This window comes from Callospermophilus lateralis, chromosome 3, assembly GCF_048772815.1.
Source record: "Callospermophilus lateralis isolate mCalLat2 chromosome 3, mCalLat2.hap1, whole genome shotgun sequence".
NCBI classification, from domain to species: domain Eukaryota; kingdom Metazoa; phylum Chordata; class Mammalia; order Rodentia; family Sciuridae; genus Callospermophilus; species Callospermophilus lateralis.
The window spans coordinates 35,603,714-35,630,646 of NC_135307.1; the positions used below are offsets into that span (position 1 = coordinate 35,603,714).

Below are 26,933 nucleotides of genomic sequence, written 5' to 3' on the forward strand. Positions count from 1 at the left end.
AGGTCAGGGAAGCCCTGATATAATGTCCAGATCCTTTTAGATAGTGGATTGGGATACAGAAGGTGAAACGTAGGCACAAAACCTACAGGGTAAAACTATGAGCTTAAGAGACTTTTTTGGTACTTAAGCTCCTCAAGATCACAAAACACCTCAAAGAAAGGTACAGAATGTGCTACTGTCACACTGCCATCTGGTGGAAAAACAAGCTTTGTCCTTAGGCACAGATAGGAGTCAAAAGTCTATTCAGAGGGCAGGCAGGTATGAAGACCCTTGAGGTGATGAAGCCCTGCAAGGTAGTGCATGCCTGTAATCCCAGTGACTTGGGAGACTGACGCAGGAGTTTCAGAAGTTCAAGGCCAGCCTCCACAACTTAGTGAGACCCTATCTCAAAAAATAAAAAGGGCTGGGGATGTGACTCAGTGGTAAAATAAACCCTTGATTCAATACCTAGTACCTGCCCCCACCACACAAAAAGATGACAATAGATGGAGACCATGGCTAAGAATGGAAGGTAGATACAGATGGGGAATTCCACCAGATGTGAGCCTTCTACTTTTTCCATAAAGGTCAAATACAATAAAGAAAAGGCACTGGTATTATAAATGTTTTATATATCTCCCTGGAACCATCATGGTTTTGGCTCCGAAGTTTAACATCAGAACAACACACCAATTGAGACCACATGGATAGCAGCAGCCACAAGAGGGAGACTGGCTTTTATATAAAGTTTATATGTATATATATATATATATAATTTTTTCTTTTATATGTACACAGACACAAGGATATAAAATCAAGTGAGAAGGGCTCACCCATACTCAGGTAGGGGATGGGAGTGGCTTTAACCACCAGGGTTGAAACATCAGTAGAGGCACATAGGAAGTGGTGGGAAATAGCAGCCTCCCCTCCATCCTCACACCCTAGGCCAAAGGGAGGACTTGAGAAGAAGGACAAGTGTACAAAGGAAGATGGAAAGGTATCCCACCTTTTACTTAAACTCCTGAAAGCCCCTGAGGCTTCAATCCCAATTGCCTGGCAGGATAGATCACTACTGTGCCTCCCAATAAGATGATGAGCCTACAGTAGTAGTTCTGGCTTCAAGCTATAATTAAGTTGAGGCCTGAGCCAGGTGTCATAATGTACATGTCCATATCCATGCTATCTGCCAGGGTCCTTAAAGCAAAAGTTCAGCACCTTCAAAGTGCATCCCGTAACTCCAATGTCCTCCATATTCAGAGATCCTATGATAGTTTATAGGGTAAAAATATAGGAAGAGAGGTTAGGTCCTATAGTTAATGCCCTATGACCTTCCCAATGGAGGAAGAATCACTAAGAGGTGATGGGAAAGGGAAAGAAGGTGGTCTTGGGAAAAGATACACAAAGACAAAAGTGTTCAATGCAGGTGTAGATTGTAGATTCAACTGGGGGCTTTGCTCAGCAGAGTCCATTCCCAGTGGGGCATGGGCAGGAGCTCTTCTTGTTGTCTTAAGAGTGGCCCCAAGTTCCTCCAGAATCAATGTCCATGCCCTCAGGATGGCTTGGTCCCAAATGGAAGACAGGGCAGTAGAAGGAGAAGAGAGTGGCAGGACCCAGAGGGTACAGAGAGGTAGTTTGCTGTGCCACTGATTTACCTGTAACAAGGAAAAGAGGTAAATGAGAAGCCCAAAGAAAAGAGAATAACCAAAAAATAAAATGAGCTAAGCCTTGAGACTCACATGGTTTGGGGGGTAAAGAGGCTGGAAAGCTGGAAGCACTGGGATGCAATTGCCTGGGAGGCAAGGTTCAAAGCCGGACTCAGAGCTAAAACAAAGACATGTAGAGTGATTTGAGTGAGCAAAAAGCATTCCTTTCTTCCAAGCACCAACCCTTCATTCCCTGTTCCAAGCCTATGTCTACCAGTCAGAGCTGCTGGGTTCAGGGCCCCCAAAGGAACTGCTCCATTCAGTTGTAAGGCAGCAGCTTGGGCAGCAGCAGCAGCTGTGGTTGGCAGCTGGATTCCAGAGCCTAAAAGAAGAAGAGGTGGGATTAAGTATCAATCCTTGATCTAAAATTCAACCCTGTGTTCTCCACCCAGCAGATACTCTACCTTCTGCCAGTTTGGCCACAAGCTGCAAACGTCCACCTGCTGATCCCAGATCCAGCTCCTGGTCCCCATCAGGAAAAGTGATGTCTGTGCCACCATCCAGCCGCTCAGTCACTTGGCCAACCCTCATAGGTCGACCAGCAAGTTCAAAACCATTCAATTGTTCCAGGGCCCGCCGGCCACACTCAGAGTCAGAGAACTACGAGAAACCCAGGCTGTGTCAGTCAACTCCTGGTCAGACATGTTCTCAAAGCCCACTTAACATTCCCTGGTCCCGCTATCACAGGAAAGTTACATATTCACTATAGTTCAAAATTTTCTTTCCCAGGGAATGTAACCTAAGATCCCCACTGCCTCAAAATGATCGTCTGAAAAAGACTGAGTGGCAACTACTTTTCAATATTCCAGCTCCATTAAGATATCTACCAATGCAAAAAGTATATCACTTGTAAGGAATCTAGCCTGACAGGCTGTTTTACAAATGGGCATGTAAAATGGAAGTAAAGTCTTCTCAGTTTTTCATTCATCCCTCAGGCTTAGTAAGTTTTAGTTCTCAATCAAGTACTAGGAATCCGGGACTCCAGAGCCCAGACTCTGGTACTCCAGAGCCCAAGCTTAGGAAGAAACACAGTGTGGTATTGAGAGCAGATAGTATCTTCATCCCGACCCAGTGCTGGAAATTAAATGATGGGCAGACAGTCTCTGCTCTTTAGTCCTTTTTATCAGCCGCACCCGCAGTACCCAGTTTGAAGATTCCCAGTTGGCTGTTGGTATGTCAAGGCTGTTGACCAAACGGCAGCAACAGAAGCCTTTCCATGTGTGAGTCACACAGAATTAGAAATGGTTACTTGCCACTAAGGAATCATCAACACCACAGCTGGCTTTGTTTACTCTGGTATTCCTTGCTGTAGGGCCTGGCATGTGGTACTGACAGTTCCTAGGTGGTGGTGTAGGTGGCTTGCTTTTACCGGATACTTCTAAGGTGAGCAATTCCCATGACAGAACACAACCTACTGCTCTCTGCCCTGTAGGCAACTGTGAGGGCATACACTGTCTGGATTAAGCCCAGAAAATATCAGTTTCTATCCAATTTTGTGGCTGGCAGCCAGTTCTCAAACTGGAGTCACAAGGGGCTGGAAGAACCAGTTATAGGAAGTAGAAACTATTTTGTTGGGAGAGTCAGGAAAGGCTGCCCATTACTAGGGCAGCCTCACTATTCTTCCTACAGTGTTGTTCCTATAGTGGTGTTGTTCTCAATGGAGAAACTGCTTCAAATGAGGTAGTGCCGGGGGGAAGTATTAACTTCCTATTCCCATCCTTATCATGAGAATGCATTGATTCTATAAATCTGTCTTTAAACACCCATGTCTAACCTCCCCCTCATGCCCCCAACCTTTTAGCTGCAGCCTGGAAACATTACTATTACCCAAAGAGCAAGATGCAGCACCAGGGAAGCTGGTTGAAATTCCTGGACACCCCCATACCAAGGCCACTGACACAGTGTAGGAGCAAAGCCAAGATCTCAAGCAATGCACTCATCTCAAGGGGCAGAAGGCTAGTCCAAGCTTCAGGCACCAGGATTTATGGGTCACTTAGTTCCTAAAGGAGGAGGATGAAGCTAAGCTGCAAAATCAGACAAGTGGAAAAACCCAAAGAAAAATTTAAAAACTAGAAGACAAGAGACTCACCGTAATAAAACCATAACCTTTAGAACGGCCTGTATCTGAGTCTTTCATCAGGATAATATTGTCAATCTGCAGAGGAACAGGAAGGAATTATTAATTATATTTTCAGTAGCCCACAATCTTTCATCTCTCTTACTCAAATTATTCTAAATACCTCTCTCTGCTTCCGGATAACAAATTATATCTTCCCAAATCACCTCCTTTTTTTTAGTCGTCAATGAACCTTTATTTTACTTTTAAGCAATGCTGAGATTGAACCCAGTGCCTCACACATGCTAGACAAGCACCCTCCCACTGAGCTACAACCCCAGCCCCCCAAACCTTCTTTTAAAAAGAGACAAAGGCAGGGTGTGATGGTGCGCACCTGTAATCCCAGTGACTTGGGAGGCTGAGGCAGGAGGATTGTGAGTTCAAGGGCAGCCTCAGCAATTTAGTCCCTCAGTCACTTAGCAAGAACCTATCTCAAAAAACTTAAAAAGGGTTGAGGGGCTGAGGCTGTGGCTCAGTGGAGCATTTGCCTAGCACGTATGAGGCACTGGGTTTGATTCTCAGCACCACATATAAATAAATGAATAAAATAAAGGTCCACCAACACCTAAAAAATAAATAAATAAATAGGGTTGAGAATACAGACCAGCAGTAAAGTGCCCCTGGGTTGAAACCCCAGTATCAAAAAAGACAAAGGCCATCTTTTTCAAAAACACTTTTTCTAACTAATCTTATTTAATCTGGACCCTCTTGTTTGATTTTATTGTGCCTGACTTGGTTTTCTCCTGATCACCATGATTAGAGATGGAACCTAACTTTCATGCCATGGACCCATTTGCCAAGGACATATGCAATGAGTTAATCATAATTAGACAGAAGAGCAGTACATGCACCTACTCCACATTTTTCTCCTTCTTTCTATCTTTTTTTTTTTTTTTAGTTGTAGATGGACACAATATCTTTATTTCATTTATTTATTTTATTTTTATGTAATGCCAAGGATCGAACCGAGCACTCTACCACTGAGCCATAACTCCAGCCCCATTCACATTTTTCAATCCCCTTCACAAGTTTTCCTTTCTACTCACCTTGCCAAAAGGCTCAAAGATGCCCCGGAGCATGTCCTCAGTGATATTGAAGTGCAGGGAGCCCACATAGAGGCGCATTGGTCCACCAGTACCCTTCTGCAGATTGTTAGCCATGGCTGCCAATCGGTTTTTCTCAGCCTAAAAAAGCAGAAATACATGAAGGGTTGTGTTCCACTTTCCTACCCACCTTTTATTATGTCACCTTCTTAACCTGCTCACCTGTGAGGCCTGTACAATGATAGGTACTCCCAGAAGTCGTTGCCCAGTCAGCCCAATGGCCAGTGGCACAGACTGCATTTCACAGAATTCCACATACGCAATGCCTTTAGAACGACGTGAGTTCCGATCTGAGATGATACGCACATCACGAACCTATCCAGGGAGACAAGGAAAATCCTATTGAGAATAAAGGTAGATAGATAGAAGATAAATTACTCAGAGGAACACTGAGTTGGGAAGGTTACCTTGCCAACAGCAGAAAAAAAGTCCTCCAGGTCTCGAGGCCGGATACGGGCAGCTAATTGCATACAGAAAACTGTGCGGGCATCACGCTCCTCAGGGCTCAGATTATCAATTGGCTGCCTAAAACATAAAACATGTGAGACTGCTCCTCTCAATCCTTGGTTACTATTCTCCAGTTAACCCTCAAGTAAAACACATTCCTATAGTTTGGCTCTACCAACATTTTATTCATATTTCACAATCCCTAAAAGTGCTCATTATTAACCTACCTGACCGGGCTCTTCTCTTTGAAATGAGGGCTCTTACTGTGTCCATACCTACGTCTAGAAACAGAGAAAAACAAAAATAAAACGTTATTCAATGCTGGGTCTTTCATTATGAGAAAACCAGATTCCAGCACCTCATCTCATATATGAACTATTAATATAGGTGGAGCATACCTAATCTGAAAATTGAGGATTGCAGTCAAAACATAGGCATACTAAAATGCACTAAAGTTACCACCAATCCCATAGTATCTCATTATGTATATGTAAATATTACGAAATTGAAAACAATCCAGGATCCAAAATACTGCTAGTATCAAGCATTTCACCTAGGTGTACTCAACCTGTACCATCCCTCCAGTGACTGTGCAACCTGCCTATCACAGTGGGTGATAAGCACCCTCAGGCAGGATCCACAGTGCACTTGTTGTAGCCAGAGTAAGACAGAAGGGTGACATTGTTTAGAAATGGTGATACCCAGTGGGAAGTGGAGGACTCCTATAGCGCACACGATCTTCACGTCGCCGATCTCGACTTCGAGACTCAATATTATGTCGCCGATCCCAGCTGCGGCTGCGGTGATGACGCTGCCAATCTCGACTTCGGCTTCGACTGTTTCTCCGTCTATGCCGATCCCGTTCTCGGCTACGACTACAGATAAAAATAACCTCTTCTGAACTTTAACCTATAGCCTTCCATGCTATCTTCCCATTTTAACAATTCCCCAAATCTGGGCTGGGGTTGTGGTTCAGTGGCAGAGCACTTGCCTAGCATCTGTGAGGCACTGGGTTTGATTCTCAGCACCACATATAAATAAATGAATAAGGTCCATCAACATGCTTAAAAAAAAAAAAAAAAAAAAATTCCCCAAACCCAACAGTTTCCAAAATTACAGACCTGCGCTTTCTATCCCTGCTTCTACTATGACTCCGACTCCTCTTCTTCCTGTGAAGGAGCAGAAATTCTTACTACTGAGAAAGTTTTATTATCTTTCCCAAGGAAAAAGAATTAGAGTAAGCACAGAGTGAAACAGAAAGCACCAAAAGACCAAAGCCCAGAAGATAATCTGGCAGTAGTTCACATTAACTGCACAACACCAACTTACACAGAGCCCTGATTGCTGTCAGTCATCTGAAGTGGCCAATTTCCCCCCAAAGCCAAGCAAAAGCTGGTGTTTCCAAATCAGGGGTCCTCTTGCTATTTTATTCAAATGAAATATATCGATGCTAGGACTGATCCACAAATCTACACTGGAAAGCGAAGACTAGAAGATCATTAAACCAACTCACCAATGTTCCCATGACCCAGTGGAGCCATTACTAAATGTCAGCAGTCTTAGGAGCCACCGCCTCCCTATTCTGGCTGTTTCTCCAATGGATGCCGTTGTTTCCCTTCCCCAAGTTGCCAACCCGTTTCTTCACCCCACACTCACTTGCTTGTCTCCCCAGTGGTGGTGCTCACACTGGTACCACTGCCACTGTTGCCGGTGTTGCTGATGGTATTGCTAGGACTGTCCTTTTTAACCTCTTTCCTTTGCTGCTCATCCTGAGGAGTTCGCCAGGAAAATATCACAAGGTACAAGGTGGCAGACACACAGATTCCATTGGGCAAAAAGAACAAAGGTGGACAAGGAAGAAATCAAAAGCTCTCGATTATCTAGCCCGTTTTGGAGCACCTGGATCTCCTAACAAGGGGAATAATAGAGGAAGCAAGGAAACTACCAAAAAGGAAGAGATCAGAATGACAGACTTTGATGTCAAATGTCAGCTACCTAACATCTATTTCACTGACATTATGTCCCAAAAGAGTGAGAAACTGACTTTCTACTGTCACTGAGAGTTATCAGCAAAGCACATGATATCACCACCACATTATGTGCCCACCCCTGGCTTTCAGGGTCCTCTCTAAAAGAATGGTCCTTGAGTACAGGTCCCCAGCAAAGATTATGAAAGACTATGCCTTTTAAGAATAGTCACTGAGCATAATAAACAAGCAGGGAAAGAAGATTCACAAAATGTTTCAACTGATGATCCACAACTGCTCTTTCTTATTAACCCAATTCCAGGAGTCAGGTGGGGAATATTACCTCCTCTTTTTTATAGGGAGCTTCCAGCATGGCCTCAATCACTATATCAAAGTCATCAGATGCCATCGTGTCAGATCTGAGAAGATATTAAAACATAAAAATCTGATTTATATTTTTCCTTCCCTTCTAGCACCACATTCCTTTCCCCCTCCAAGAAACAGACTTCAGGAATACAGTTCTTTTTCTTAAAAATTTAAAAGGATCTTACCAGCTATTGTTTATCCTACATTTATTTTTACACCCTACAGATTTAAACTAGTTATGCTTTGTGGCTTAGAAACAGTCAAGGGTCTACCACTATGTTAAGGAAAGTAAGTCAAATTCAGAAGGCTAAAGGTCATATATTTTCTCTCATACTGGGGAAAAAGGAAAAGAAAAGTAGGGGCGGATCTCTTGAAAATCAAAAGGAGATCTGTAGAGGAAAGGGACCCATGTTTGCTGGGGAGTGACACTGGCCAAATTATATTGTTATATTGTGTATCTTGTGCATGTATGAACATGTAACAAATCCTACCAATATGTACCACTAAATATGGGGGAAAAAAAGAAATGGTCATGGGTCTAGAAGGAAACTGAATACCCAGGTAGAGACAAAATACAATATAATCCTTATTCTGTGAAGAGAAAACACTGTCAAATGTTTGTTTCATTTTGGGGGTACTGGGGACTGAACCCCAGGGTATTCCACTACTGAGCTATATCCCAAGTCCTATTTTATTTTATTTAAGACAGGGTCTCACTAAATTGTCCAGTCTAGCACTGAACTTATGATCCTTCTGCCTCAGCATCCCAAGCAGCTGGGATTCCAAGCTTGTACCACCACACCTAGCTGAAAATATTGGTACTCAAAATTACTATTCACTTTAAAAGGGACATTAGGCTTCCATTCTACTGCTCAAAATTCCCACCTGGCTAACTGGCTTAAATTTATAATGTAAAAAGACACTAATAGGGGCTGTGGCTGTGGCTCAGTGGCAGAGCACTTACCTAGCACGTGTGAGACACTGGGTTCAATCCTTAGCACCAGATAAAATTAAAGGCATGCTATCCATCTACAACTATAAAAAGTTTTTAAAAAGATACTAATAAACTTAAATCATAAAAATAGGCACACATTTCCAATAAAAAAGTAAAGGCGCAAGACCAAAAATCAGAAGCAAGACAAGGCAAAACCAGAATGATGCAAATTTGCCTTAAGCTCTTCCGCACATGACCCAAACATGAATAATTAGGGCCTCATCACTAAGCATTTTCAGTGCAACATAAACTAGAGTTTAAGCAATTCAGAAATGTATTATGATTAAGTCAGGCACAATAGCACACATCTATAATGTCAGTGACTAGGGAGGCTGAGGCAGAAGGATCGGCAAGTTCAAGGCAAACCTCAGCAACTTAGGCCCTAAACAGGTCTTTGGCTCAAAATAAAAAATTTAAAAATAGATGGGGATATAGCTCAGTGGTAAAGTATCATTGGGTTCAATCCTTAGTACCCACCCCAAAATACATATATGTGTATACGTGTATGTATGTGTGTGTGTGTGTGTGTGTGTATTTTTTTTTTTTTTTAGTTAAAATCGCTTAAACAATTCCACTTTGAAGCCTTTCTGTCTGGAAGACATGGAAAAAGTGCTCACATCCCCCAAGCTTTCACATCTAGCATCTATCTTCACTTAGGTTGTTTATCAGAGGTCTTTTAAATCAGAAAAGCAAAGATACCAAACAACATTATTATTAAAAATGATTGCTTTGGAATTATTGGATGAATCTACATGGATGAATCTCCAAATGATGCTGAGTAAAAGAAATCAGACCAAAACACTGAATAATTCCATTTATATAAAATTCTAGAAAATTCAGACAAATCTACAGTCACAGAAAGCAGATCAGTGGTTATGTAGGTATAGGAGCAGGTGAAGAAGGGCTGGGAGGAAAAGATTTTAAGAGGGCATAAGAAAACATTTGGGAGTAATGTTTTATGAGTGTTTACACATAATAAGACCCAACCAACTGCATATTAATGTCCACAGTTTTACTGTAGACATGTAATTACTTATACATCAATGATACTGTAAAAAGAAAACTAAACTGAAGAATTTCTATCAAAATCACTTTCCATATCCACAAAAGCTTTATCTTTCTTAAAGCAGGTAAGGCACAATCCAACAGTGCTATTCTAATTGCCCTCAAAGCCCATACCCTATATTGATGCTTTAGTATGTGTAATTATTATACCTACCTACTCATATGAATTGTAATTTCTAGGCACTGTTTTAAGTATATTATAGAGATAAGAATCTTAGAAGAAGATGAAAGAGGATGAAAATCAAACCAAAATCAAATAGGAGTCTAAAACCCAGTGAATTAAACTCTCATAACAGCACCTAATGTTTATTTAGCAATCAAAGGTAATATATGCTGCAGATAATATCTGACCCATTCACAGATTTTTTTTAAATGAGATTTTTTTCAAATGTATAAAGTCAAATAGCTCAAATAAAGGGGTTACTTCTTGATTACAGAGGTCTTCTGACTCCAAATCTAACAATTATATCAGGTTACCTCTTTCCTTTGGTTTAAACTTAAAAGAAATAAAAAACAAAACAGCATACTAAAATATTTAGTTTTAAATATAGATCACTGAACATAAATGTTCTGATAGGTTTATCAAAACAGTCCCATTTGTCACACCTTCAAAGCTTCTATATCTGTGGCTATACAGTATATGTTTCAAAATATCACAAACCACACTAATGACAACGTGTATTATCTAGCCCACTGTGGAAAAATGGGTCTAAAAATAAGTTTTCGACCTTAAAGTCATTTTTCAGTTACTTTGCCTGCCAAATCTACAAAGGTTTTTTTAATATTTATTTTTAATTGTAGTTGGATACAATACCTTTATTTTATTTATTTATTTTTATGTGGTGCTGAGGATCAAACCCAGGGCCCGCCATGTGCTAGGCGAGCACTATACCACTGAGCCACAACCCCAGCCCCAAATCTACACAAATTTTCTAAGTGTTAAAAATTCTTCTTTACAATCCGCTTTTTCCTCTCTAAATTAAATGCTTCTAATTTCAAGAACTGCTATCATGAGTGGAATCATAGAGCACAGGTAACAAAACATATACAAAAACTTTCAGTTAGGTGGCTGGGTGTAATACAATGTGCTTAGAATTTTAGCATGCTGGAGGCCCTGGTTCAATCCCCAGCACCAAAAGAAAAAAACAAACAACAAAAACCCCAGAAACTTTCACCAAAGTTGATAATCCTCTCCAAATGAACTCTATGTATGAAATTTTCACCCTGAAACACATCTAAGTACGGACATATTGTCATGTGCCATATAATGTTGTTTCTGTCAATGGACCATATATAAGACATGGACCATAAGATTATGCTGTTTAATAACAGTAGGGGCTGGGGTTGTGGCTTAGTGGTAGAGTACTTGCCTAGCATGTGTGGGGTACTAGGTTTGATTCTCAGTACCACATAAAATAAAGGTCCATTGACAACTAAAAATATTTTTAAAAAAATAACATAGTAGCCCTCCTAGTTTGTGAAAGTACACTCTGATATTTTAAATGGGAGGAAATTGCCTAATAACACATTTCTCAGAACATACCCCATTGTTAGGCAATGTATGACTGTAGAACATGTTAATGTGAAACTGGCAGTCTCTCTGGGTTGTGTCTTTTTACATGTCCTAAAAGCAACAAGTGCCAAATATACATTTTTTAGATTGGTAGTTTTCGAATTCTATATCCCAGTTTATGGGTCAAGGTGCACCAGTGTATGCTTCCATCTCTGATCAAAAAACTACATCAGAAGCCTACAACCACTGCTGTGCTTGAACTTTGTAAACACCACTGTTGAAGGGGCAGAGAAGAACCACTATTCAGGAAGAATACACCAAATCTTGGAGTCACTGGACTGATGAAAGCACCATTTCCTGGATTAAATCACTGAGGCAGCATAAACAACTCCAAAACGAAAGGCAGGTTAATTAATAAAAAGAATTAGACAAAAAGGACTACCCTCCCCATGTTGTGCAATGATCCAAAATTGCTCTTTTAAAAATGGTCCTATAGGGCTGGGGCTGGGGCTGGGGCTGGGTTCAGCGGTAGAGCGCTCCTCTAGCTTGTGCGAGGCCCTGAGTTCGATCCTCAGCACCACAAAAAAAAAAAAAAAAAAAAACAAACAAATAAAGGTATTGTGTCCAACTAAAACTAAAAAATTTTAAAAAATAAAAAATGGTCCTGTAAGGGCTGGGGTTATAGTTCAGTGGTAGAGCACTTGCCTAGCATGTGTGAAGCGCCGGGTTCCATCCTCAGCACCACATAAAAATAAATAAAATAATAATAATAAAAAATAAAAAACAAATAAAGGTATTGTGTCCAACTACCGTCGTTGCAAACGCCAGCGTCCCAGTGCTCCAACCTCATGAGGCCTCACCATAAGCCTAGGGAATGTGTGTAGTCGAAAGTTAAAAGCTCACAGAGGCCAACACATTAAACATAAGTTTTCAAAGAACTGGGAATTGAGGGAGAAATCTCAATCCCCTTATCTCTCTGAGTGGTGGCACCAGGCACCAACGGTAGAAACATTATATGGGTCTTCTCAGACTGCGGAGGGTCAAAGCTCCCTCCCCAGAATGAGCGACCCTAAGTGCCCCGGCAGCGAGGTCCGGAAAAGCGATGTCACTGGCATCCTTGAAGCCGCATCTTTACCGGTATAAGTTACAACCATGAGGTGCCGATATCTAAAGTCACGCCAGTGGACTACATTTAGATAGTGAACGTTTCCAGAACAAAATAAACAAAAAGTTGGGTTTTCTGTTTTTGTTTTTTTAATTTTAAGTTTGCCTGATTTGCTCATGACGCCATTTTCTGCCTGTGACGTCAGGGGGAGGCGCCGCACAGCAACGTCACACATAGGTGACGTAGCGGCGGGGGACACAGTTTCGGGGTTTCTCACCAGTTCCGGGTCCCCGCAGGGGGGTCCCGGTTCTCTCCGTTCCTTTAGGTGTGTGTGGGGCGCGAAGCTCAGCTATATCCTACGGTCTCAGCTAAAAAAGCAGCACAGCAGTCAGACCTGCTCCTCTTCCCGCAAAATGGCGGCACCTCCGCTATCTTCCAGAACCTTCCGCAATCTGCGCATGCGCCGGAAACAGGCGCTGGACCTCATCTCTTTGGTTTCGCGGCAACAGTCCAAAGTGAAGGTTTTCATTGGCTAAAACTCTTAAGTACGGGTGGAGTGAAACGTAAATGTCTCTTAGCAACCATCAAATTACCACTGATTGGCCAGCTTCTGAGAGACTCAAGGAAAGTGAAAACCCCTTTGGTAGTTGCCTTCACTCTCTCATTGGCTAAGTGACTTGCGGAAGGTGGGGAAACCAGGTCCAGAACAAGAGGGAAGGGCCCACCTGTCCCATTCTGGGGACTAGCACGGACTTGGCCAAAGCGGCGGGCGGAGCCAACGAGGAGGGACGGAGGGTGGAAGGATGTCCTTGGCAGTCTCTACTGATTTGCCGATGTGCGAGTGTCCGTCCTCCCAGACTGTTTTGTGGAGAGTAATTGTGCTGTTTTCTCATGGGGGATGTGGGCCTGCACACCCCCTTTCTCAGCCGGCTTTTTACCCAACACCTCCTGACTCGGGTATTTGGGACCTGTGAAACGTAGTCGTACGAGATTTGTCTGCCATGTTCTGCGTAGTCCCACACATTCAATTCAAATCATTGCTGTCCCCGCCCCCCCACCCCACCTCCCACCGCAAAGTAAGTTTGAGACTGTTTCTCAGTATATTTCCTTGGATTCAGTAGTATTTTGCCCTCTGACCAGGGATAACTGAGTCTACTCACTTTCCAAGGGCTTGGACACAATGGCTACCTAACATAGCTGGTAGAATCAGCTGGTTATATCGTGGAGTCAGAGGACCTGATGAGTTCTGATTCAACCCCTTTCAAATCCAGGGATGGTTTACCACTTAGATACATCCTCAGCTCTTTGAGCCAGTCTCTTAAATTGCTGAGGCTGGCTCTCAGCTTGGGATTCTCCTGCCTCAACTTCCAGGTCGCTATGATTACAGGCAGGTGCCAATAAGCTTGGCTAGATTTGATTTGGATATTTAATGTCATTGCATTTATTTTTCTTCTTCAAAATGGAAAAAAAATGGACTAACGATCCCAGGTCTTCCAACTGATTTTATTAAAAAAAAAAAAAAGGTATCTTCTTGCTGAAGATTCCTAGAGCTAGGCTTTCAGTGTCTCTTCTCCCAAGAGGTAACAAAAGGAGCTGGCAATGCAGCAGCTCAGGAAGGCAGAAGCCTTCATGTTTTTCCAAGGTGGTGAACTATGCCTCCTCCCCAGAGAAAAACCTAACCCCAGGTCTTAGTGGCAAGAACTCCCTGTAGCTAATCAGAAAGGACTATATGTAGGAGTCCAAATGTAACCACTTAGCATTTGAGGGTTTTGTTATTTCTTGTGGTGCCAGGGATGGAACTCAGGGCTTCATGTACTCTAGACAAATGCTCCACTGAGCTCCACCCCCAGCTCTCACTCAGCTTCTTTAGTGGAGAATAAAGCTAGAACCCTTTGGATCTTAGGATAATGGGACAGATCTGATTATGCCTGCATCTGAGTGAGGTATGGGAGGCAGGAGGGTAGAGCAGAAAAGGGCCATAACTTCACTTTATTTGTACTTCCTCTTACACAAAACCATCAAAACAGGAATACAGAAGGCAGGGAAGAGCTGAAAATTTGTTCAATCCACATGTTCTCAGGGTTATTCCACGAAGCTCTTGGAGCTGAATGCTCTTGGAGTTGATGTAACTTCAGATCCAGCACTACTAATTTCACACACCCTGGTCTGACGTCTTCACAGATTGGTGACTTGGGCTCTGCAATTTTTAATCCCTTGCCCACCTTGATATAAAGTAGGTAAACAAATGGAAATGCTCCTCTGATGGACAAAGAATTCGTAGATGTACTGCACCCACAGATGTACGGCACCTTCTGTGCTATAGGAGAACCCAAAGCTGCTTCCAAGGCTCTAGACTCTTGCACACAGGGCTAGAGGCCAATAGTATATGAGCGACCTGTGGGGTTGTGAATAGCAGAACAGACTGGTGCTGTCACAGCCCACTCATACCACACCTTCTTGGAATTGCTGCATCTCCAGAAACGCACACAGATGGTCTGGCCTTCACGCACGGTAATGGGCTGCTGTAAGAAGAAAGAAAAGAAGGTTCAGGGTAGAGCTAATGAATTTTAAGTGGCAATGTATCAGGGTAGGTATGGTAAATAACACAGTAAGCCATTCCAATCCTCATAAAACTTGTTTGAAATCTATCAGAATACAGAACAATTGAACATTGAATAAACAATTACCGGTGGAGATATTGAATAAATAAAGGTTGGATGAGTGCTGTGAATGTGTACAGGGTGCCAGAAAGCATCTATGAAAGAATGCTACTGGACACAGTGGTATACAATGTACACCTGTAAGGCTCAGAAGGTTGACACAGGATAACAAGTTCAAGGCCAGCCTGGGCAATTTAGTGAGACTCTAAAAATAAAAAGGGCAGGGGACATAGCTCAGCAATAGAGTGCCCCTGGGTTCAATCCCCAGTACTTAAAAAAAAAAAAAAAAAAAAAAAAAAAAGGTAGGGGGTGGTGATAACTAGGAGGCCAGGGAGTTTTATCTAACACTAGAAATATTCAAGTAGATCTGAAAGATGGGTGAAAAGATGAGCAAGGCAAAGAAAAGAGATGTGAAAACCTGAGGCAGAAAAGAAGGAATATTAGAGAAATAACAAAAAAAGGTATATAGGGCTGAGGCAGTGGGAGCCAGGGAACAGCAGCTGAAAGGTAGCCAAAAACTAAATCAGACCAACTTTTACAAGCAGTTTCAGATTTTGATCTTTATCCTATAGGGCAGTGAAAAGGCATTTAAGTGTAGGAGAACAATAAAATCAGATTTGAGTTTTTAAAACATGACTCTTGCAGAGAAGCCAGAGTAGATGCGGGAAGGCCAGGTACTGCAGATAACCCTACGAGGACCTACAAGGACCAGAACAGCACAACATAGGTCACAGCAAATATCATCCTGAGAAAAGGAAAGAAGCAAGCACCAATGGCAGAAATTACTCCTTAACCTAGTCTCCCCCCTCCCCCAATGCCTCCCAGGACTGGGAATTAAACCCAGCAAACTCTACCACTGAGTTAATATCCCCAGCCTCCCAGCCTCTTTTTTTTTTTTTTTAAAGAGGGTTTCACTAAGATGCTAAGACTGTCTTGAACTTGCAGTCCTCCAGCCTCAGCACCCCGAGTTACTAGGATTACAGGTATGCCCCACTATATGTGGCCCTACAAAGTTTTAACAGCAATTCCTACCTTAATGGGGAATAGGATGGGAAACCATGAGAACATCCCAGGAGAGTGAGTCTCTGGACGAATACCTGTGCCAACAAAATAAAGAAAACAATTGATATGTGTGTGACTATGCCTTTTGCTGAAGCTGAAAAGTGTCTCTTCTATAATCATGGAAACAAGTAATCAAAGATTTCCACTGACTCTGGGGCTTATTATGAATCTAAAAGAGACATGTACACAAACTCTCCAGACAGCACACCCTAATACCCTAGTCCCCAGACACTCACTCAGAGTGATGTCCTGATAAAGCACAGTCTCAAAGTAGCCTGCAAACCCATGTAGCACAGTGTTCACTTCCACAGGAAACTCCAAGGTACAGTAACGGTTGTTGTCAATCATAGGATCTGATAGGAAAGATTATGGGGGTGATGAGATGAGGAGTCAGAAGTCCTGGAAAACTTGGACTAAAGCATGAGAAGACCCAGAAGGGAAACCTAGATAGGGCAGACTTAAGAGAGCAAGTGGAGAAAGCAGGAGGGTAGGTGAGCTAACCATGCAGGAACCTACCTCTGTTGGGATGGCTAAAGGTGAAACAGGGCTGGGGCGCAGACAGCTGGTGAAAGTTGTGCAGCCGTACCACATAAGGCATTTCAAACTGGGCCTGTCCCAAGTGAGAGAGAGAAAGCAAGAGCTGGAGGACAAGACAAGAGACACCTACTTCCCTGGGGAGAAAAGGCTAAAGACCCAGGGACACAGAAAAAGATAAGTTTTACTTCAACCACTTTCCTCCATCCCCAACTTCTCTTTCATCACTTCATCTTTTCCATTGGAAGAAAACAGTACTAAAGAGTATCACTTCCTTCCAGAAGAGAATAGTTTTTTACCTCGGGGTCACGGTCCTTTTCCCGACAGGCTCGGACTTCATTGTACAGCTTGGAGGAGGAGATGGGAGCCAAAAAAGAGGTGTACTCCCCAGGAATGCTCACACCATCATCTGCACAGCAGGAAGGTCAAAGTAGGTAAATGGTATATATCTACACTAATCAAAGGTTCAAACTTCTCACATCAAAACTCATAGAACGGTGCCATCGCCATGACAGGAAGACAGCTTGATATTGTCACATTCACAGACTAGCCTATTCCTAACTTCTCATCATGAGGGATTCTATTTCTAGGTTAATTCATAGAGTCACAGATTAAAATTGAAGAAACCTAAGATACAGTCATGCATTAATAACAAGTTCTGAGATGTACTACTGGGTGATTTTTGTCATTGTGTGAATGTGATAGAGCGTACTTACACAAACTAAGATGGCTATGAAATCACTAGGTGACATAATCTTATGAGACTACCTCATCTATGCAATCCTTGTTGATGATACATGACTATATTCTTAGGTTGTGGTTGTGAACTTTTGGGGGGGGTCACAAAGTTCCACAAAAATTCCTGATGATGGGCTGAGGTAGAGTGCTTGCCTCACATGCACGAGGATCTGGGTTCAATCCCCAGCACCACAAAAACAAACAACAACAACAAAAATTCCTGATGAAATCAAGCCCAATGTACATATTATACCATATCTCAAGGGAGTCCATTGACCTCAGGTAAAGAATCTCTACTCTATAGCCTACTACTCTTATTTTACAAATCTCTCAGAGAGATGACTTTATTTGCTAAGGGCACATAGGCAGTGAGTAGTAGCTCACTCATATGGATCAAATCATGATTTGATCCAAGTCCAACCCACCTTCCCCTAAATTCTGCAATGTTCTGCAGGTTGCTGCCCCACCCACCATCAAACACCTCATACAACCCAATTTGGAGGCACCTTTCAGAAAGTGCTGTGCTCCATCCAGGCATTCAGGTGACAGTTCATTATCAGCAAAGGAACCCAGAAGCTCACTGACAATGATGTCTGCTTTCTCTGGAGCCACCCATTCCCGCATGTCTGATGAGACTACTGTCACTTGGCTTCCCCATTCTTCAAACTGCCAGTTCTCTAGCCTGAAACAAGAGATGATGCCAGTGATGATAATTCTTACAGAAACCTGCCAACAGGAACAAACTTCCCAGCAAGCAGGATGCTACTCACGTCACCACAGCATTTGGGTTCTTCTCCACAGCGTACAGCTTTATCCGCCGGTCAGCCTGCTTGGCTGCCCGCAGGGAAGCATTCACCAGGGGACCCCGGCCTGCTCCCAGCACCATTAGAACCCTAAGAAAGGAGAAGAGTCAAGCAAATCTGGCATATAGAGAAAAGACGCAAAAGAACCTGGGACTGCAGGGAGAACACTCACTGGACATTGGTATCCTTCTCCTCTTCCGGTACTCGGTCTAGCAGACATTTATAGATGGCCTGGGAGAAGAAGAGAAGACCTCATGGCTATAATCCCATCCTCACCGAGGTCATCCAGGCCCTGTGCTTTCCAACCTGGGCCCACACTGTACCTGCTGGTACTGGGAGTATTTGATAGGATCCTTTTCAAATACTTCATATGTCTGAGATTCTAGATTATCCATTAGTGGCTGACAAATGAGAGGAAAAAGACAAAGTAAGTTAGCCAGTTTCTGGCAAGATGATGCACCCAAACATCAAAAACTTCCCACTGTCTCATGAGTTTTGGTAGGATTTGGAGGTATCTAGTATTAAGATATTTTCTACCCCACCACCTGCCTGTCAATGCATCCCAAACCCACCTGGAGTGGGGACTGCAGATAGTCTTCATAGCCCTTGGCAAAGAGTTCATAGGCATTGGGTGGAGGGCGGTTCTGGCTTAAGTATTCCAAGTACTGGAGGTAAGAGCAAAACTCCTTCTCTGAGTGGTGGTTGGTGCCTGTGATAATGAACTGCACCTCCAACTATGAGAGAAGTCAGATCATTAGATACAGCCATCAAACCAAGATTCTGGGATACTGTGGTTTATGGCCAAAGAGCCCTATTATGAAATAAGGACAGACCAACAGTTCTCAAATATCTGCCCTAATACCAACAAAAGAAGCAAAACCACCAATAAAATTACAAAGCCATTTTATAGTATATTAAGTATCATATTAGCTCAAAGGGCCACATGGATCCTTGCTGTGTAACTTCCTAAATGAAAATTTCTGCAAAGTTCTCATGTGGTCTTGCTCCTTTTGAAAAGTTTCTGGGGTTCTTACTGACATTTGTCCTTTTTTTTTTTTTTTCCTTAACTGAAATTATTCTCCAGAAACCAGAGAAGAAAACAGCCCTGTAGGGGTTGGGGGAGAGGGAAAGCAGCTTACATATATAGTCAAGCTAGACCACCTCTAGAACTGTTTCACCCACCTTGAGGAGCCGGAATATCAACCTCTGGTGCACCTTAGAAAGAACAGGAAATCCCTTCTTGTTGGTCAGGAAAATGCTAGTAGGGAGAATGGCTGCTTTGATGGGCTCCCCAAGCCAACGATCAATGACATGATTAGAGGGCAGGTCAGCCCCAATTTCAAGAGCTACACAAGGGAAGAAAGAGACCTATCAACCACTGCCAGTCAAAAGCCTTTCCTTGCTCCTTTGCACAAGATTTGTTTCCTTTTCACAAGTACAAGGCAGATTGAGGAACAGGGAAAGTAATCAAAATGCTCAGTATACATGATAATGTTGACTTTTATTCTCAGGAGGTCATACTATCCCAGGACCCTTATGGACTTACCTACTGCAATCCTCTTGCTATAGTCACATAAAGTCCGGAAGTTGTGCCACCTGTCCAGAGTCAAATACAGAAAAATACTATCAAATGCATATGGCCTACCGATCACCATAGCTCAAGGAGAACTCTTATTAGTTCCACCCTGTACTTCCCCTCATCCTGTACTTTGCCCTGATACAGCAACAAAGGAGACATACCACATCCAAGTCTTCTCCTCTCCACTGTACTCTTCTATGTGTGTAGCTGGTGCATTCTCAATTATATCATCTCTCAGGTCCTCTGGTGCCACCAAGGGTACCCGCATCCAGAACTGCATATGAACAGGTAGCCTTTTAGAACTTTGTTTTGAATTAATTATGTCCAGAAAGTTTCCCCCAATTAAAAAGATTCAGATTGCAAATCAATCCCCTTGTAAGCCTTTCCCAATTTATGATTATGTCTATCTTGTACATATATTAAAATATTTAGCTATAGACGAACACAATACCTTTATTTATTTATTTTTTTAATGTGGTGCTGGGGATCAAACCCAATGCCTTATGCATGCTAGGCAAGCGCTCTACCTCTGTGCCACAACTCCAGCTTGTATCTTGTATATATTTTTTTAAAATATTTTTTAGCTGTTGATAGACTTTTATTTATTTATTTATTTTATATGTGGTGCTGAGAGTCGAATCCAGTGCCTCACACTTGCTAGGCAAGTGCGCTACCACTGAGCCACAGCCCCCATATTCTTATATGTACAAAAACCTGCCTTGTCTTTTATTTATGGAAAAGATTAACTGTAGGCTTCTATATCATTTTAAGGACTGGAGATCAAATCTAGGGCCTTGCAAATGCTAGGCAAGCAGCTGACCACTAAGCTACACCCCCGGCCCTATATATTCTTTGATAGGGGTTAGGGAGAGCAACTGACAAATCTGCCCAGTACACCACTGAACAGCTGGGCACTGGAAGGTACTTAGTACAGCCTGACTGGCATGATATGCAGCAGAAAAAGAGCCCCACAGCCATACCATGGAGGAATGGTGGCCAGTGTGGATGTGGTTGGTCAAAACTCTGGCCAGGTTTGTATTATCTTCCTGATTAAGGGGCAGCAGGAAAGCTGGAAGACCCAGATATGCCCCAAAATTCAGCTCCTGTAACATAGCCTAGAATGGAGATCAAGAGTAAAAGGTTAAGAGATAACAACCAAATAGTTTTTATTATACTGTATCTGTTGATTTACCTTGATATGCCAGGCTATGGGGTGTGGGACTACTCTCCCTTCCCAGCTTCATGAGAGACCTACCAATCTTTAGAAAGATTCTATGGAGAGTTCAAAAGTCTTACCGCCTCCGAGTTCCTGCGGATCTTCTCCACTTTGGAGTCTGGATGAATCCATGGGGAAAGCTTTCCCACAATTAGCGTATTCCAGTCTGCACTCCCCCATCCAAGAAAGACAAAGACTGAATAAGGTTCAGCACTTTTTCAATTTCTAGTTCTTAGCAGGGAACAGAGTAGAGATGAGAGACTTTTGCTATCATAGATATGGGACAGCCTGATGCAAAATAGGAAACTAAGGCTTTTAGCAAGCAGACAAGGAGAAAACAAGAGTTCTCTATATCCCAGGACTAACCAATATATCCAAGTCAGAAAAGGAAGAGTCTGAGGGCCCTGATAAAGCATAAATTGTCACTGCCTCTAATAATTAAAGGACACAGGGGATGGTCCCTACCCCTTCCTGACAGCAGTAGGTCTGATCGTGTCTGGGGGCCAGGCCGATTCTTAGCAGGTTCCTGAGTGAACTCCCTCTTGAAACGCGGGTGGAAGACAGGCATGCAGAGGAAATCAAACCTACAACCACGACAGACCCAGAATCATCATGTAATGTGAGCAGCAGTGCCCAGAGATCCAAAAACGGTTTAGACTATCATGCTTTTGCACAGCCTTTGCAGCTGCCATCATTCACCCCTCTGGGTTGCTGAGTTCAGCCCACCTTGGGGCTGCATTGTGCCTCAACTTTTCCAGAAACACAAACAAGGAAAAGATGAATAAGAAGAAAAGATGGAAATCTACGAAAAGCAGCATTCTTTCTTTCCTGATGTCACTGGCCTTCCAGGACTATCACGTTCAGATTTGCCCCAGTACTGCCCATGCCTCCCCACTCAAGATTAACCTCTTCTCTCCCTTACCCCCTAACACTTCCTCCCACTCCCAAACAATAATCTCAACCTCCCTAAACTGACTGTGCGCCCTTTTGAGTTTCCCCAACAACTCCCCCGACTTTTGGATTCAGTGACCCTCCACCCCATAAGTTTCTTTCCTCGCGTTCCAGGGGTCGAGGATTCTCCCCTCAAGTAATGGTTTCTCATGCCCTCATCCCCGATAGAGTCTGCCCTCTCAGTCCCCGAGTTCGGACCCCGAATTCCACTCGGAGGTCCGGCCCTCACCCCTGCTTGGCCACAGCCCCCAATGTGTCAGCTATTTCGGGGACGCAATTCAGGTCCCTCCCGCTGGACACGCGGCTCCCACCAGCACCACCGACCGCCATCGCCGCCATCTTTTCCCTCGCGCTGTCCACGCCGGGATTCCTTGATACTAGTAGCCAATCACAAAGCGGAAAAAGGTCCCCAGGAGGCGGGACGAGTCGCCTTAACAACCAGAGCGTCGTCCACGGCTCCCGAGCAGGAGGCGGAGGGGTGGGGGGGGGGACGGCTCCTCCCGCCAATCCGCGGGCTGCACAGTGACGTGCGGCGTGGCTCCCGTAGATCCACCAATCTCAGCTTCTCGTCTGTGACGAGCTCCAGTCTCCCAGAATGCCTCATGTATCCGTAGAACCCAACTATGAGACTAATGAGACTACACGTCCCAGGAAACCCTGCAGTGTAAGCTTGAAGTGTCATCACTGAGCCTAGCGCGATTGTCTCGGGGCCAGTGGCGCAATGGATAACGCGTCTGACTACGGATCAGAAGATTCCAGGTTCGACTCCTGGCTGGCTCGTTGGGACTGGTACTCCTTTATTGCAACCCTATGCACCCATTCTTTCTCTTTTACTGTTCCCTCATTATCTTCTTACTCTTGATTTTCATGTCTCAAATTGGTGAGCGCTCCCTGGCACTTCTTTCAAAGGTGTTTTTTGTATCATTACTTAAGTCCATCTGAACACAGAAAACGAGTTTAGAGGCTGGAACAATTAAATTAGAATTTGCCCCTTTAATGTGCTTCATTTTAAAACAGACTGCGGTAAATTAGCCACTAATTCCTACTGATTCTCTGTCTGGAACAGAAGATGTAAATAAATACCTAAACACACAACACACACACACACACACACACACACTTCAAGATAAAGAAAGGGAATCAATGGCAAAGGATTACAATGCACAAGATTTGTGGAACTACCTGGAGGGGACTCGATTTTTTTTTTCCATGTGAATAGCTGCTAGAGACACAGAAAAGGAGGAAAAGAATGAAGCTAGGAAAGACCTAGAGAGGATAATGGAGCACCTGAAGGCAGGGAGCCCCACAGGTGTTGAGCGCCCGTAGTGGGGGTTGCAGAGGAGAATACGTACAGGAGTCCCTACACAGGAATTGCTGATAGAATTCAGGGGCTGGCTAGCGGGGAGCCCAGAGAAAGAAGTCAGGGGGATGCCCAGGTTTCTGCACAGTAACACAGGCGAGAAACTAGAGTAATGCCCCTAAAGGGAGAATCAGGATTTGGGTTTGGATATGCTGAATTGAACATCTAGGGGGCGCTGTGTAATACAGAGTTGCATGAACATTGATCTGAATCAGACAAGATTTGGAAGTCTCCAGAGGAAAAGCAGTTTGAAGCCATAAGAGTGGATGATCATCGTGGCCCCGGAGGGCGGGGGGAGGGAACAGAGCCCTATGAAACACAGAAAGGGTGTGGAAAGGATATGCTTTGAGGATATTTATGTAAGTGCCCCAAGAGGATGAAAGTTAGAAAACCAAATAACTAAATGTACTACAAAGGGGTTGGAGGTGCTTTTGTCCCATTTTAAAAATTATTATTATATTGTTGTTACCATATCTTTTTCTGCTCCAGGATTCCATGAAGGATACTATGTTACATTTAGTTGTCATGCCTCCTTAGGCTTCTATTGGCTTTGACAATTTCTCAGCTGTCCCTTGTTTTTGATGAGTACTGGTGAGGTATATTGTAAGATGCCCCTCTTTCGTAGTTTATTTTATGTTTTTCTCATGATTAGACTGGGGTTGTCTGTTTTTAGGAAGGAAGATCAGAGAGGTAAAGTGCCATTTTCATTACATCATATCAAGAGTACTTGGATAGTAATCACCATGATTTATGACTGTTGATGTTAACTTTTATCACCTGGCAGAAGTAGAGTTTGTCAGCTTTCTCCACTGCAAAGTGATTCTCCCCTTCCCACTTGCCTAACCCCAACTTTCCATACTGTAGTCTTTGGAAGGAAGTTACTATGTATGTCCCATATCTAAGGAAAGGGGAGTTATGGTCCTCTCCTTTAGGGTGCAGTGTCTACAGAATATATTTGGAATTCTTTTCTGAAGGTCTTTCCAGTAGATAGTTGCCCCCAGGAAGTGGATGAGTGCTCTGTGGACATGTTAACAAGTCAAAAGGAGTTCATGAGGAGGCTTGCTGCTTATTTGCCGGTTTTTTGCCCAACCTTCTACATTCATAGAAGACTTATTACATGTTGTTTCTTCTTCAGATGCTAATTATCTGGGTTGTGGACCATCTGTGCTTCTGGTGTCAAACTGGTGGCTCTGTTGGTTGTTAGTACCCATTCCTGTGAGAGGAAAAGAAGGAAATCTATGAAACAGTTATGTCAGTTTTTCTACCAGTTAAAATAATTTTCAAAAGGCTTTGTCTAAAAAAGAAAGAAAGAAAGAGCCAGGCTGGGGCTGTAGCTCAATGGCAGAGTGCTTGCCTAAAGCATGTGTGAGGCATTGGGTTCATTACAAAAAAATAAACAAAATAAAGGCATTCTGCCCATCTACAAAAAATAAAAAAAGCTTAAAATGTTTAACTGACAAAGTAAGTTTACATGGGCTGAATTTCATTCGTCTGTGTTGTCCTTGTTTTTTTTTCATTCAAAATGGCCTCAGCCATGTGGCAAGCATCATGCTGAATAGTTCACAGTAATTCCAAACCACATTACTCCCATTCTTTGAGCTTTCATAGGCTATTTAAAAAAGAAAAAAAAAAAGTATGTAAGTGTGGGTTTGCCTATCTGAGCTGTAGAGAAGCAAGAAGGGAAAGACTGAAAAAGAAACAGAATCTCTTATAGGACTTGGCTGCATGTACTAGGCTTTAAGTCAAAGTTGGTGACATTGATCTTATGCTCTGCTTCCGTCTGCTCTGCCCTCCACACTGAACTCGTATACTCTGAAGCATGAGAATTACTGTTGTAGAATGTAGGCCTTTGCTGGGATGAAGATTCACACAGAGGGCAAATGCTTTGGTTACTTTTTCCAGTAGGAGCCAGTGACCAACAGGCCAGAGAGCATTAGAGATTTGTTTAGAAGGGAAGGAGTACTTTATTCTCAGATAATTCTCCCACCAAGCCCGCCAGTATTCCTTGCCTTCACGCCCAGTTCTATCTGATCCCCATTTTTTGGTCTTTGTGTAAACACCCCCAGTCCATTGTAAAGCCTCTTTTCATCTTTTGTTGTGCTCACCTTCTCCCTCAGTACTTGCCTCTCCACCAGACCCACCTCTGTTCACCTAGCTCACCTCAGTGCCTGTCCAGCCCGCCACACTCTTCAACAACACAATAACAGCAGGTTTGACCCTCCTACTGCTCCAAATTGCTTCTTCACAATCAAAGCTGTCCTCTAGCTACAAAGTGGCAGAGTTACTGAGGCAAAATAATCTGTGCCAATTTGCATTTTCTTCCTTGTCATCTCTATTATATGGTATTTATCTGTCAAAATGAATAGAAAGAGCAGGCACTGTTCTGAACATAGAAAAAGATGGAAAACTACCCAATTTATTTATGAAACCAGAACATTCCTAATATCAAAACCTATCAGAATAGCACCCCAAAAAAGCTATTGGCCAGTCTCACTTATGGATATAAATGTAAAAATCCTAAAATATTTAGAATTAATACAAAATTTAACAATGTATTAACATAATAATTATATAACACGACCAATTAGTATTTACCTCAGGACTTAACACAGGTTAGGTGTAAAGAAATTTATATAATGGGTCAAAAATAAACAAGGCAAGTAGTGGTGGTGGTGCACATCTGTAATCCAAGCTACTCAGGAGGCTGAGGAGGTAGGAAGATTATGAGTTTGAGGCCAGCCTTAGCAACTTAGTGAGACTCTATTTCAAATAAAAAATAAAAAGAGTTTGGGAATGTAATTCAATGATAGTGTGTCCTTCAATCACCAGTACTACCAAAAAAAAAAAAAAGTGATCCTTTTTAATAGCCAAAGAATAAAACATATTAAGTTAGTTTTATTTCCTAAAAACATTCTTTTAAAAAATATATTCTTTAGTTGCCAAGGATTTTTTACTTTATTTCTTTATTTATATGTGGTGCTAAGGATCAAACCCAGGGCCTCACACATGCCAGGCAAGCACTCTACCTCTAAGCCACAAATATTAATAGTCTGAATATTTGAATATTCTTCATATATACATATATCTATTAAATTCAACAACTCAGGTAAAGATAAAATAAGAATGTCTAGTTTCATAACTAAATAATCTTAGTATTCTGAAAAGTTTAATACAATGAGACTGGAAATAGAAAAAAAAAGAAGTTATAAATTTTGGAATGGGAGAAGTAAATTTATCATTGTTTGCAGATGATATGATTGAATGCATAGAAAACCTGTGAGAATCAATTTTTAAGTGATGAGAATAATACAATGCAGAGAAGTCAGGTGATGCAGACAAATGTGAATCAGTAGCCTTTTTATATACCAAGAAACACTTAGAAGACATAATTAATAAAAATATCCAAACTGGGAATGTAGCTCAGTGGTAAAGCATCTGCCCAGCATGTGTAAGGCAGATGATTACGTTGATCCCAGCAATGTAAAATAAATAAATGAGAAGAGGGGCTGGGGATGTGGCTCAAGCGGTAGCACGCTCGCCTGGTATGCGTGCGGCCAGGGTTGGATCCTCAGCACCACATACAAACAAAGATGTTGTGTTCGACGAAAACAAAAAATAAAATATTTAAAAAAATAAAATAAAATAATAAATAAATGAGAAGATCCCAGTAAC

The 26,933-nt window shown here is 42.6% G+C and overlaps 2 protein-coding genes and 1 non-coding gene across 5 annotated transcripts; 1 reads left to right on the top strand and 2 right to left on the bottom strand.

Annotated features, from left to right (window-relative positions):
• Positions 1-433: 433 nt before the first annotated feature.
• Positions 434-12,792, bottom strand: Rbm23 (RNA binding motif protein 23). Of its 3 annotated transcripts, XM_076849993.2 has the most exons (14): positions 12,636-12,792; positions 7,659-7,734; positions 7,005-7,117; positions 6,470-6,517; positions 6,050-6,223; positions 5,576-5,629; positions 5,309-5,426; positions 5,064-5,216; positions 4,845-4,982; positions 3,772-3,837; positions 2,087-2,282; positions 1,897-2,004; positions 1,716-1,800; positions 434-1,631 (listed from the first exon to the last, which is right to left on the bottom strand). In XM_076849993.2, the coding sequence occupies exons 2-14, from the start codon at positions 7,722-7,724 to the stop codon at positions 1,628-1,630; spliced, it is 1,323 nt and encodes a 440-aa protein (XP_076706108.1). In that variant the 5' UTR covers positions 7,725-7,734; positions 12,636-12,792; the 3' UTR covers positions 434-1,627. The 3 variants fall into 3 exon arrangements, with proteins under 3 accessions (XP_076706108.1, XP_076706110.1, XP_076706109.1); XM_076849994.2 differs by lacking the exon at positions 434-1,631 and having other exon boundaries at positions 1,712-1,800; XM_076849995.2 differs by lacking the exons at positions 7,005-7,117; positions 7,659-7,734; positions 12,636-12,792 and adding an exon at positions 6,678-6,994.
• A 1,527-nt stretch (positions 12,793-14,319) lies between these two features.
• Positions 14,320-22,261, bottom strand: Prmt5 (protein arginine methyltransferase 5). Its single transcript, XM_076848158.2, has 17 exons — positions 22,131-22,261; positions 21,416-21,534; positions 21,031-21,116; positions 20,715-20,849; positions 19,896-20,008; positions 19,702-19,751; positions 19,338-19,501; positions 18,728-18,889; positions 18,479-18,556; positions 18,328-18,386; positions 18,123-18,245; positions 17,859-18,034; positions 16,914-17,023; positions 16,597-16,690; positions 16,317-16,433; positions 16,051-16,115; positions 14,320-14,880 (listed from the first exon to the last, which is right to left on the bottom strand). The coding sequence occupies exons 1-17, from the start codon at positions 22,238-22,240 to the stop codon at positions 14,728-14,730; spliced, it is 1,914 nt and encodes a 637-aa protein (XP_076704273.1). The 5' UTR covers positions 22,241-22,261; the 3' UTR covers positions 14,320-14,727.
• A 347-nt stretch (positions 22,262-22,608) lies between these two features.
• Trnar-acg (transfer RNA arginine (anticodon ACG)) lies at positions 22,609-22,681 on the top strand. Its single transcript has one exon. It is a non-coding gene; the product is annotated as a tRNA-Arg (tRNA).
• The last annotated feature ends 4,252 nt before the right edge of the window (positions 22,682-26,933 follow it).